General features: G+C 40.7%; 1 protein-coding gene across 1 annotated transcript in view; it reads left to right on the top strand.

Moving 5' to 3' along the window:
- MED27 (mediator complex subunit 27) overlaps window positions 1-12,283 on the top strand; it is an 84,194-nt gene extending 71,911 nt beyond the window's left edge. Inside the window, exons 6-8 of the mRNA XM_032708468.1 lie at window positions 2,065-2,106; window positions 9,336-9,413; window positions 11,818-12,283. Of these exons, the coding sequence (XP_032564359.1) occupies window positions 2,065-2,106; window positions 9,336-9,413; window positions 11,818-11,952 (255 nt within the window). The 3' untranslated portion in view covers window positions 11,953-12,283. The remainder of the gene's footprint in view (window positions 1-2,064; window positions 2,107-9,335; window positions 9,414-11,817) is intronic.
- Window positions 12,284-12,483: the final 200 nt, after the last annotated feature.

The following is a 12,483-nucleotide window of genomic DNA, read 5'->3' on the forward strand; positions in this document are numbered from 1 at the left end:
GTTGAAGAATAATAGACCCATAACGATGCATTCTTTAATCTGCCTCTGCCTTAATCCTCAGTTTCAGGGGGAAAGGTAGGCACTCATTTAGGATGTATGCTTGGAAGGGGGGGGATTGGTGGCTTTTTCTTTTCTTCTTTTTTCTTTCTTTCCTTTTTTTATCATGGGGAACATCATGTCTGTAAGACAGACATTCATTACTATTTCAGCTTTTCCATCTCCGTGCCAGCTAATGAACATTCAGAACCTGTTGGACTCATCTTAAAGCAGCATCTGAAGTGGACTTTTTTTGAGTCTAACTAGAGAGGATCACATACTTGGTTTGATCACTAGAGATTAACAAAACCATATATACATGCCAATTACAGCAGCTCTGTGGTCAAAGAAAGCCTTAAATTACATGAAAACTTTTTTTTTTTTAAAAATATGCATTAATTTTTTATTTTCAAATGTAGATTTTTCTAATGTGGAAGTGCAATGCTGCCTTCCCAGCAGGCACAGGTCAAATAATACCATGTGAATCAATGCTGGGTCCAGGTCTGGGCTGAATCTTCTGAGTGTTGGTGTTCACACAGGTTCTTGATCCCACCCCAAGAGTCAAGAAATGTAAAAAGGTTTGAAGGGACGTGCCTCAGGGTACTTGTGTCTTCATCCAGCCTGGAAAAGGCATTGAGACCTCAGCTGCCTTTTGTCTCACGGCAAGGTCAGCAGCGCTGAGCCATGAAACATCGATCCTGAAGGCTTTTGGGAAGTCTTTAACATCACCTCCTGTCCAGACTGAGGACTGGGGATACAAGAGTCTCAGCTGTACCAGCATATGGACATGGGCCACTTAATAGTGTTACTCTTAAAAGAATGAGAGCTTTTAGCATTCTGAACATTTTTAGCATTGTGAATTAGTCATGTGGGTTCAGATCCTTCCCCGTCTGTTCCCTCTCCCACCCCCTATAATGTGTTTTACTCACTTTACATGATTTCCTTGATTTCAGACTCCTTTAAAAGACTTGTAATGTCAGTTAGAACTTAACGGGTACATAAGTCAGAAATAAAGTAATCAATTGTACCAGTGAAGGAGATAAACCCCCATTTTGGGAAAACATGTCCAACCGTGGTATCAGGCACTAGATAAATTCTGCTTCATAAATTCACTCAGAATTTTTTCTTCTTCTGACTAGTCTGAGATTCCTGAGGTTAATGCTGTATCAAACACCTTTCCTGTGGCAAATTTTATGCACGTAGAATTCTTGACTATACTGGGATCTGTAGAAAAAATCTGGGATTTGCAAGTCTGGGACTGGAAATTCCTCTTGTTTTTCCTTGCTGCTTTCCCTTGTCAGAATACAAGATATTGCACAGGGCAAATCGAGCCATGGGCAGGTCAGTTGTAATTGTTTAACACTGAGCCACTGGGTTGTTTAACAAGGATTGTTAACCCAGCCTTACCTTCTGGGTTTGGGGGCTAATAAAACTTATATTTCAGTTTTGTTCCTCTAGTTTGGGTATAGTTGAGCACACATTTAAGTCATGGATGTGTGCAGTTATCTACAACCTTAAATCTCTTTTAGTGTGATTTTTGTCTGCAAATGTAAATGCAGTTTCCTGAGGGATGTTTTATTTAGCCCCAGTAGACCAGAGCTTTGGCTTAATTCAGCTAAATGTTCTTTGTGTCGTTTGTAACTGAATCACTTATTCAACACAAGACAAGCATAAACTTAGTAAAAATGCCCTCATTTCAGAAACAGACTGAAGCTGATGAATATTTGCATAGATCAGCCACAACCCCATACAAATGAAGATTTTGCTTTTTAAAAAGAACACATTAATTCAACAGGTCTTGTATATATAATTTTTCTATTGAAACTGTGCTGAACCATGTTCATTCCTCATTGCAATACAAAGGAACTCTTACATTATTAATTCCCTTTCTTGGTTTGCAGCAGGTGAAGGCATTTGGGTCAAAATAGTGAACTGAGAGCTACATCTCTGTTGATCTGTTTGCTCTTTTAATTTGAACAGCTGCTTCTTTATGTGTGGTAACATATAACTTTTTTTTTTTTTCCATAGCTTGACATATGGTCTAAATCCAACTATCAGGTTTTTCAGAAGGTAAGTCTCACATCATTTCTCTCTACCTAAGGCACATAGGAGATATGTGGAGTTTATTTTAAATATCTGGGCCCTTATGTGAAAAAATTCAGAATTTGTTCTCTGTCATCACAACTTGCAAATGACAAACAATAATCTGCAATGATGGAAAACTGTGAGTAGAAAAGAAGATCACTTCTGCTGTTGTTTAATTTGGATTTATTTCCCATCGCAGTTCCAGTCCATGATTTGGAATAGGAAACTGGAGATAATACTACATTAGCCTTAAAATTTCATGAGGAATCTTCAAGCACTCTCTCTCTAGTTTAAACCTTGTGGGGAAGGAAGGACTGTTTCAGGTTTATTTGGATTTTGTTTTGTTGTTTTCATAGGGGTTAGTTGCCCCCCTCTCCTCGGGGCCTGAGTTTAATAACTCAGCAGAGTTTGGAAATATTTTCCGTGACGTTATTTTGGCTGCTCCTCTTCCCGTGATGGTGTAAGCAAAAAGAGTGACTTACTGGAATAAATTCCATGACAGAAAGTAAGAAAAGACCGATGAGAGAATGGGAGCAATAAAAATAAAACCACTAAGAAGGTTAAAGTGTATTTTAGAAAGATCTATATCTCGCTATTTTTGAGGAAGAGAAGATTCCTCTTTGAAGGCCTCTTGTCAAAGTGCTGTAAGTTCAGATTGATCCTGGTTTAAATTCCAGTTTCCTTACCTTCAAGCCACAGTTCAAGGAGCTGGAGTCTCCAGCTTCCTTTCATCCGCGTTTGTGGTTTGTGAAACCAATGGGAGTCAGGGACTCCAAAGGGCGTAAAAACAGGGGTCAGAAATGGGGCACATGGGCAGTATTTGTGTGTCTCCCTGCCAAGATTTCACTTGCAGTCAGGAGGGAAGGTGTTTGACCTGTGATTTTAACCTGCTGGAGATCAAAGGACAGCTTTTGGGGAGGTTGGTTGCTCTCCCTCTCTGTGGAGCATTAAAGCAAAACTTTGCTGCAATTGATTCTTTACCCCAGAGATTAATTAATTAATTAATTAAATATTCTTTTTTAGCATCGAGGAGGGTAATACAGTGGGAAGTAAACCACCATTTGTTTATCAGTGTGCTTTAAAGTAATTTTTGCAGTGGAAAGTTCTGTAATTACTTGCATCATCTCAATTTCCCACTGTGTGCATTCGGTTGGATGCTCGTTTTGGGCATAAGTTTGTCTTCCTGGATGTTTTGTTGAGAGCAACTTGAAAGGGTAAAATGGAATTGCTGTAATTTATGCTAATTGATAATAAATCATGAGGTTTGGATGATGTAATTTTAATTGTCTGTAGCAAGGTAACAGAGTAGAGTAAATGTAGAGTTTGCTTAGTCCACATTAAGGACTTGGGGAGCATAAATAAGTAGAGGAAATTTCTCTTCAGGTCCAGGTGGTGCCTTCAGATCAGGAGTGAAAGAGGTCAGTGAGAAAACATGAAATACCCCTCTTACTCCTGCCTCTGTGGCTGCAGGGTGGATAAAAGACTCTTTGTTCTCTTCCTAATTCTCTGAAATATGATAAGACCTGAATATTAAGTTCCTGTTTTCCAGTGCTCTCTTGATTAACAATACCAAATGTATTAATATTTACCAAAAAAAAAAAACAACAACCCACAATCCAGAAAGGCTTCAGGGGAAGGGTGGCCTGTACCCAGTTAAACAGCTGTCTGTGGGGGTTTTTTATAGTAGTTTTATAGATTTAGTTCCTGGCTCTGTCACTGTGTTGCCTCGGACAGCTTAACCTCTCTTTGGCTCAGTTTTGCATCCCTTGGGTTGGGGTAATACTTGCTGACTTCACAGGAACCCTCACTGAATTGGTTCCACAGTGCTCTCAGATTCTTGCCTGAGAAATGTGATAAAAATGCAAGGGGATGGCACTTCCTAATCAATAGATTCTGTACAGTCGAGCTGATAGTTGAAGAAGTTAAGTCCAGGACCTATGTCAGGTTTTCAACCAGGTGATGAAAAGTACTGTGGTTCAGCATAGTAAGTTTTCTCTCCATGGTGCTGTGCTTGGTTTGATTTTCTCTTTATTCGCTGAAGCTTCACTTGTGTCTGTTTATAATACCCAGGAGTAGTGATTTACCAGTAGCAAAATGAAGGAAATAGATAAAATAGTGTTACAGAAACTATTACACTCTGTTTCTGGTGTAGGATCTGTACTTCAGGATCTTCAGAACAAATGTTTTCATGCCGTTAAAAAATCATCAGTAAACGTGTCAGAGCACATCTGAATGTTCCTGAAATGTGTTTCTCATGGCATTCACCAGTATGGCAATGTGGAAGTGCTGTGCTGAGAAGGAAAAATAGGGATGAGTAACTGCTTCCCCCCCCCAAGGAGGAGGCTGGGCAGCCCTTTCACTCTGCTGTAAAATCCATCCCCCCTCTGAAGGGCAGGGCCATTTCTCTTTAAAACCTGCACCAAGTTCTCAGGCTCTGTTTTCAGTGATAATAGAAACAACATCTGGAGCTCTCAAGATCCCTGCCTGGGGGAGCTGCAGGCCTGTCAAATTCTCACAGGGTTGCAGCACGACTTTCTAGGTTAAGGACCAGAGACCTCTGATCTTCAATCCAACCCTGTCAAACGAAGCTAAATTTGTCCTGACTTTTTGTTTGCAAACATTGGCTGTGTCAGCAAGGCTTTTCTCTCCCCTTCTTATTAGGCAGTGTGTATAACCTGATGGGGGCTGGCTCCCGGAGGGCCCATTACTGGTAAAGTGTACAGTCATTTTCCCAGTTCCCTGGAGACTCCTTGAAGCTGGTCCTGGGGTGAATAAGCCTTATTGGCATTGAATAGACCAGCAGGGTTAGATTCAGAGAATGGAGCTGAGAAATAAGAGAGGGAAGGCTGAAAGGGCAGAAGCACAAGGAGCAAAGAAAAGGTTTTTCAGGCTTCCATGTTGGTGTGGCATTTAAGCTCTGCAGGAGCGGCGACTGTTTTCATCTTAAACCTCCTTATTTTAACACCTCGTGTCTCCTGATCCACTAACAGAAGAAGAGGAATGAAACAGGAAATAAGGAATGATTTTGAGGCTTAAATGTTGGTGGGCAGAATAGGATATATGAGGGCTGCATAATTCCAGGTCATTGTGCAGAGAGTTAAAAAAATACATATTGTAGAGAATGGTGAAATGCTCATACTTTTGCATTCAAAAAAGAGGGAAAAACATTGAATAGTGGAACTGCTGTGAGTAGATCAAACTGGGAGATGGTGTCAAACATTAATTGTCATTTATCAAGGTGCTCAGTTATGAGCAGCATAGCTGGTGTTGCTGGGTCCTGTGGTCAATTTGGCTGTTTAAGTCATATGCAAAGGCTTTAAACCCATATATTTCATTCTGATCTCAGAGTCCCACCCTTATTTTCACCTAGATACTCTTACCAGTTTTATCATGCCACAAACAGGTTTTGTTTTGGCTTGATGTGCTTCTCCCCAAAGCACGTTTTAACCAAAACTTTGAGGAGCTGTTTGTACCTGTCCAGCTGTTTGTGATCCGTGCTTGATCCCAGGGATGGAATTTTCACCACTACAAGGGCGCATAGGTATTGTAATGTATGAAGATGTATTCTTGTCAATAGTCTCAGAGTGAAATCACATGCAGGATGAATGCATGCATGAGAAATTCTGGGCTGCTGCTGCTGTCTGTTCAAGGAGAGGAGATGGGCTGTTCCCGTGCAGGATCAGTCCCTGGCTCTGTTCAAAGACCTCCTTGGGCGAAATAAAACCTCTGTGACCCAGTCCAAATCAGCAGAACAAGCAAAATAATAACTTAAACACTCTCTGAGCTCTGAAAACAAAGGATAAATCCTACGTTTCAGAGAGGTCTAGTAGTGGTTTTCTGACCTGGGAATGGGGAAGGGTGTGTAAAGGATTTGTGTGGGTTCATCAGCATCTGTTCCATCCATCATCCTTCCCAGCACCTCTAAGCACCACATTCCTCCAGAGAGACTCAGATGTGTTCTTGGAGAGAAAATTAGGTAATGGGAATCCTTGGAAATGAGCAAAGGCACTCATGCAGTTTTCCACACTGTAAAAGGTCTAAACACTAATAAAATAACTTCCTCTTTTTTCTTTTTTTCTCTTAGTGCTGTGATCAGCCTCCAGATCTCATTGCTACAGGCTGCTGTTAAGGCCACGAACTTACAAGGGTTTAGAAAAAAAAATTAAAAACCTTCCAGGGGATTTAGAGAATCCCTTTATATTAGAGGGAGTTGTCAGTGCCACTGAGGGGAAAAAACCAGTAATAAGTGGCAAGGAAAGTTGTGACTCTTAAAGGAAGCTTTGCACCTACTTTTGAAAAGTATATTTCCTGGCAGTGAGATAAAATACTAGGAGAGAAAGAGAGGTGTTATAATTTAGTCATGTGATGTTTGTGTTTTTATGGTTTAGCTTTTAGGCCAGGTATAGCTTAATGCATCCATGGAACATACCTGGTCTGTGGTGCAGCAAAACTGTATCTTAGGTCTTTGGGTTTATGTTGCTTATCCCAGTTACAGGAAGCACTTGCTCAGCTTTGTCCACCTGTGAATTGTACAGTTGTATTTTTTTAATGGATTTTCCAGCTTTGGGAATGCTGTGTGACTAACCAGTGTCATCAAAGCCCAATAAAGCCATTTTTTGGATGTGTCACCTTTGGAAAGCATATTCCAGCAGAGCAGTTCTGTTCCAATGCATTATAACCCTTTCTGTGAAAAACTGAGTCTCTTTGCCAGAATTTTTTTTCCCATGTAACTGAAGTCTCTTTTGCTCAGCCTCCAAGTGTTTAGTTAAACAGTAGCTATTTTATTTAGCAGAATTGTGCTGCAGGAGATTGTCTTGTTTTACCTCTTCTCAGACAAGAAACGCAAGTACTTTTCAATAGAGGAATTGTGAAATATTGAACTTTTCTGCAAGATCTCTTGAAAATCTATTTCAGGGTGCAGAGGAGCAGCTCAGTCCCAATCGATGTGTGCTCTCCAGAATATGTTCCCCTATAAAAACAGGTAGAGAAATTAGAAAGTGACCCATAACTTAGATAGCAGTGGGTATGGCAGAACCATAAAAGTGAAGTTAATAAAATAAAACCCTGAAATGTACAAAATATCATCCTACACCCAGAATAAATTAGTTTCTGATTCCAGCTTGGCTGGAAGAAAAGTGTGTCCCTGAAGTGAGCTGGCACATATGCAGTTTGTTTTGCTTTGCTTTGGTGTGAAATCCTATTGCCATTAGTAAAGCTGGATATTGATCTTTTTGGGTTATTTTTCCCCTCCTCTTTTTTTTCCCTTTTTCCTCTTCTTTTTTTAATCATGGCTGGTTTGTACTTTCTCTCATCATCTCTGTTGTCTTGGAGGGTTAATTCTCTCTTCACTCCCATGCCCTCCCAGTTTCTCCATTGCCCAGCTCTTTTCTGGGTGGGGGAGGGAGGGAAGGGGTCATTCCCCTGCTCCTCTTCCTCAGATTTGACACCCACTTTGATCTTTTTTGGATACCAGCAGCTGCTTATGGTAGAAATTGCTTTCTTTTTGTTCAGGAAGCATTATTAGTGTTCCAGCAATGCTGGGATGGCTTTTATCTCCCCAAGGAATCTCATTAGCTCCACATTACAATAGGAACAGCATATGGGTAACTTTGCCAAAGTGGACAGTCAATTTAAATTTGTTAATAGCGTGTGTTTTTTTTTTAAGCAACTTTCTTCAGTGCCAAGAGAAAACAATTTGTCGTTCAGGAAAAAAAAAAACAAACCAACAAAAACAAACCACAGTTTGTTAGAAGTAAAAATACAGCAGAAGGAGAGCGGCTGCTCATAAATATCTTCAGAACTTTCTATTCTTTGACATGTCTGGTACTATCCTGTAAAAACACCATCTTAAAAGAAGAAAATTCAGATAGCTGGTAGGGCTTGGATTGGCTTCTGAATACAACATGAGATGTGTTTAAGGGAGATGGCTGGTGTGAGTTGTGCTATGCTATTAATCCACTCCTAATCACATTATTTCTGATATTTATTTTTTCTACGCTAACGTATAAATGGCTAAAACAGGCTGAGGTCCATTTTGTGAGTAGTTTTTTTTCAAACTCACCAGAATGTGCACAGTCCCAAAAGTTTTCCCTTCCAAATGTCAGAATCACATGTCCTTGCTGACGCTGAATGGAGCAGCTTTTGGAGTCGGTTTGTGCGAACGCCGGGGAGCAGATCCTGTTTCTGAAATAGCAGGATAACACAGAGCTGGAGTCAGCGTGGGCCAGGCTGATGTGATGTGGTGCTCTGTGGAGGAAGTTTGTACAGCGTGAATTAGAGCCTGGCTATAGATGGATTTATTCAGAAATATCTCTCTGACAGAGTCACCTCCCTAAATAGCTCCAAGCACGAGCCTCTCTTTCCTCCAGTGAAAGTTGGAGTGTTCCAGCACAACTCCTGTTGCTGAATTAGACCAGCTACAAGTTGGGAACAGCTGGAGTTAGCTGGGAATAGCAATGGGAATTTCAGTTCACACTTTGTCTTACTCAAAATTTGCTATAGTATATAGACAAGCCCTGAGAAGAGCACTACTCCTTCGTGTTAGAACTAGAACAATTTAATCACTCTCTATATCATGTATTCTGTTGGATGCTTTGATATTACTGATGAGGACTATTAGGAGATTTACAGGTTAAAATATGTGAAAGAGCTCTCGTGGTTTGTTGGTTTGAGTTCTCTAATAGTCCAGCCCAAGGAATTTTTTAATAATTTCTTCCATTCAGCCTAGAATTTCTAAGAAGCAGCAACTGTTGACTGTACTGATAACTGAGGAAGCTGCCAGGCTGAATACTGTTAGAGAATTGTATCATAGCTGTCAGAAACAGGCCCCTTCCAGAATAATTTAAAAATTAAAGTCTTTTTTACGAAATGGTTAGTTTTCCTGATTTTTTTGGTAATTATTCTTGTGTATTGTAAATATATATGTATTTATATTTATAATACCTATTTTATATATATCTAGCTGTAATTCCTGGATGTGTGATCTTGTTATGGTTCTGTCTGGGAAATTGAAAAGCTTTCTATCACAAACGTTTTAGTACTGCAAGTATTTATAAACCCATAATCATAATGGTTTATAAATTCCTGCTTTCAGAGGAAACGAAACTGAGTAATCCTGCTTCCCCAGGGAATTTATACAATTTTCCTGCAGATTAACACTACTTTGCCTGAAATAGAGAATTAATAAAAGTATTTTCTGCTTTTGTCTGATGCAGGTGACAGATCATGCAACCACTGCTCTGCTGCACTACCAGCTGCCTCAGATGCCAGATGTGGTGGTCAGGTCCTTCATGGTGAGTGTGTTGGAAAAGACATTTTTCCAGCTAGATTTGAGTTTGCTCAAATCAGGAAGTTCTGATAGAATTGTGATTCCCCCTGTTTAAATAAGCTGGACAGTGGAGACTGTAATTCTTTGTCTCTCATACCAGGACAGGGATGAAGGGCTTGTTCTCATTACCTTGGGGTAGTTAGTGTTGGGAAAAACTCCCAACCAAACTCTTTCCTTATGGCCCAGCCCTTTCACACTGTTCCTGCTGTGCCAGGAGTCAAGGTCTGGATGTACAAAATGCTCCACTGGAAGTTCCCTGGTAAGAGGAAATTCCCAGTTGGTGTATTCCAGCTGAGGCAGCTTGTCCAGTATGGGAAGTGATGGGCATTATTTAGGGAATGGTGAGAGGCAGGAACAGGATGGGGAAGGTTCCATTTTGCTGCATCCATGTCCAGCCAAAACTCTGTTCCTAAGGAATTGCATGTACTCACCGAGCACAGCAACAGGTGTTTTGGAGAATCAAGGAAACACTGGAGAATTCAGGTCTTTACTTACTGACTAAAATGAATCCAGTACTATTCTGCTTGACATGCGGATTTAAGTTTATCACCTTTAATTCTGTTTGTATTTAGAATAGTATTTGTGAAATAAACTTGTGTATAAGCAGCCCTGTTAATCAGAGGGTGAGAAGAGTTTATTATTCAGAATTCCTTCTACCAAGATGAATTTTGGCAGTGGAGACTTTTGCTGCAGTCTCCACAGGAGGCTTTTGGGAGAGGTTTTCTCTGCAATTCAGACTTTTTCCTTCATTTCCTTCCCTTATGTTACTCCTTCACTTGGAGCAGTGCAACTGAAACTTTGGAAAACAACAATCTAATTTTTCCATTCACAGTCTTTAGGTGTGTTTAGCAGTGGTTCTTTTACATCCTTAATTTCCACTGCGTAATTGCAGAACAATCCAACTTTCCTCCCTGCTGTGCTGCATTGGTTATTTAATAAAAAGGCCACTGAGATGAGAGATTTGCAAAGGCCTTTTTCTCTTGGAGAGCATCTTAAAATAATAGGTTTTGAAAGGTGGAAGCAACTGTTAGTGGTCAGATCCGTGTTCGACATGTTTCTGAAAATGAGTGTTTCACAGAGCGAGTCGCACGTCTGCGTGAGCCGAGGACCTGCTGCATTGATTGGGGAAAACACTAAAACTTCTAACAAAGCAAAACCTGCCCCACAGCACAAGTGTCAATATGTTGGGCCTTTCACATGTCAGTTGTGCAATCCACATGACAGGATGTTCTGAAGCCCTAATTCTCTGATGGCAGTGAAGAACCCGATCCTTTTTTTTCCTGACAACAGATGTCTCAAGCGCACAATTTAACTTCATTTACCTATTTTTGTGTTATGGTTCAGAAAATTCGATTTCTCTGTAGCGCAAGCAAAGCCCATCCAAGCTGAAGTAAATAACAGCAATTTACTTGTAGAGTTGTGTTGCCCTTGCCCCTGTATTTACTGCTAAACCCAGAGAAGATCTAGTTCTTTTGGAGGAGAGTTATTGACGGCCGAGGGTTTGGTTGCTATAGAGAAGGCTCTGATGAAGATGGAAGGATTTGTTTCAATAAACTCAGCTGACCTCTTCTTCAGAGAGCAATTTTCTCTTATCGATGTAATTCAATAGGACTTTAAATGACAAGATTCATGTGCATCCTTCACAGTATAAATCTGCTGGTCTAGGAGGTTTTCAGTTGTGTATCTCCTGGAGCTGGGAATTGGGTTATGTAAACGCTCATTGCTGTGTATGACAATGGGAACAACCCACTTAGAGGCAGGAACTTTACCTGGGAACACCTGAACTTAGTCTCTGTTGTTCAGCCTTTATGTATAACAGTCATCAGTGTAATCAGGTTTAAAATGGTTCATTCTTTTTATGACCAGTGAGTATCGATCCTAAAATCACATTAGAGAGGAAGTTCATTAGCTGGATGTGGGAGCCCTTCTGTCTCCAGCTCTGAGGAGTCCAGCCCTTTCCAGTGTGATTGCATCAGGGGAGTGAGGGATGATCATAGGAACAAACAAACCAATATTTGGTTGCAGAAGGCACTGATCAAGAACAATTATATTCCAGTAAAAATATGAGGCGCGTTACAACACCCGCCTTCCCTCGTGATTCTCGAGCTGCAGACTCAGAGGGCAGGAATTTCTATTAACAAATTTGCTTAAGTGACTAAAAAAGCGAAAGATGATTAATAAAGTGGGAATTCAGCTATACACTGACCTTGTAATCCTTGGTGTGTTTCTGTTTATAAAATCACCGTGTACCTCACTGGGGCCTCGCCAAGGTACATCCTCTGTCCTTGCTGTTACTGTTTGACAAGAATGATGACAAAGGGGAACATCCATAGCCAGTTTTCTTTAATTTCTCTCTCTTTTCCTTTTAGACCTGGTTAAGAAGTTACATAAAGCTGTTCCAGGCTCCCTGCCAGCGCTGCGGAAAGTTTCTGCAGGACGGCCTTCCACCCACATGGAGGGATTTCCGAACACTGGAAGCTTTTCATGACACTTGCAGGCAGTAGTAGCCCAGATGAGACCATGAGGAGTCAACACTCTGCTCTTGGGAGGGCACTGGTGGTCTGAGAGGTGGTTCCATTTCTGAACCTTTCACCTGTACTGAGCACTGAGGTCGCACGAATACATTTGACTCTTTAAAAGCCATTGGTCTGCAGGGCACATGTGAGACTGAGGTGTTTTGAAGATCTGTGTATGATGTGAAATGGTCTGTCTGGGGAGATCTGATCATCATAATCTACACCCCAATGAAAATATCCATGTACAGTTTGTGTTTTGAGACAGCATTTGCAATGTTGAAGACTTTTATAAGCTTGAAATATATTTTGTATTCCCAAACTTGTGCTGTTTGTTTCATCATTTGATCAACAAAACCCTTGGGTTTGGTGTGGGTTTTTCAGCACTGCTCTACTCTTTAGGAAAACTGGAAACATTTAACTATGGTGAAATGGTGGGGGCTGGTGGTTGTTGCATGGCTGCTTATCTGAGTGCTGGGGGTATTTTTGTGGAAGAGGTTATGGCGTTGATGAAACATGGAA

Source organism: Chiroxiphia lanceolata, chromosome 21 (assembly GCF_009829145.1).
Source record: "Chiroxiphia lanceolata isolate bChiLan1 chromosome 21, bChiLan1.pri, whole genome shotgun sequence".
In the NCBI taxonomy this organism is placed as follows: domain Eukaryota; kingdom Metazoa; phylum Chordata; class Aves; order Passeriformes; family Pipridae; genus Chiroxiphia; species Chiroxiphia lanceolata.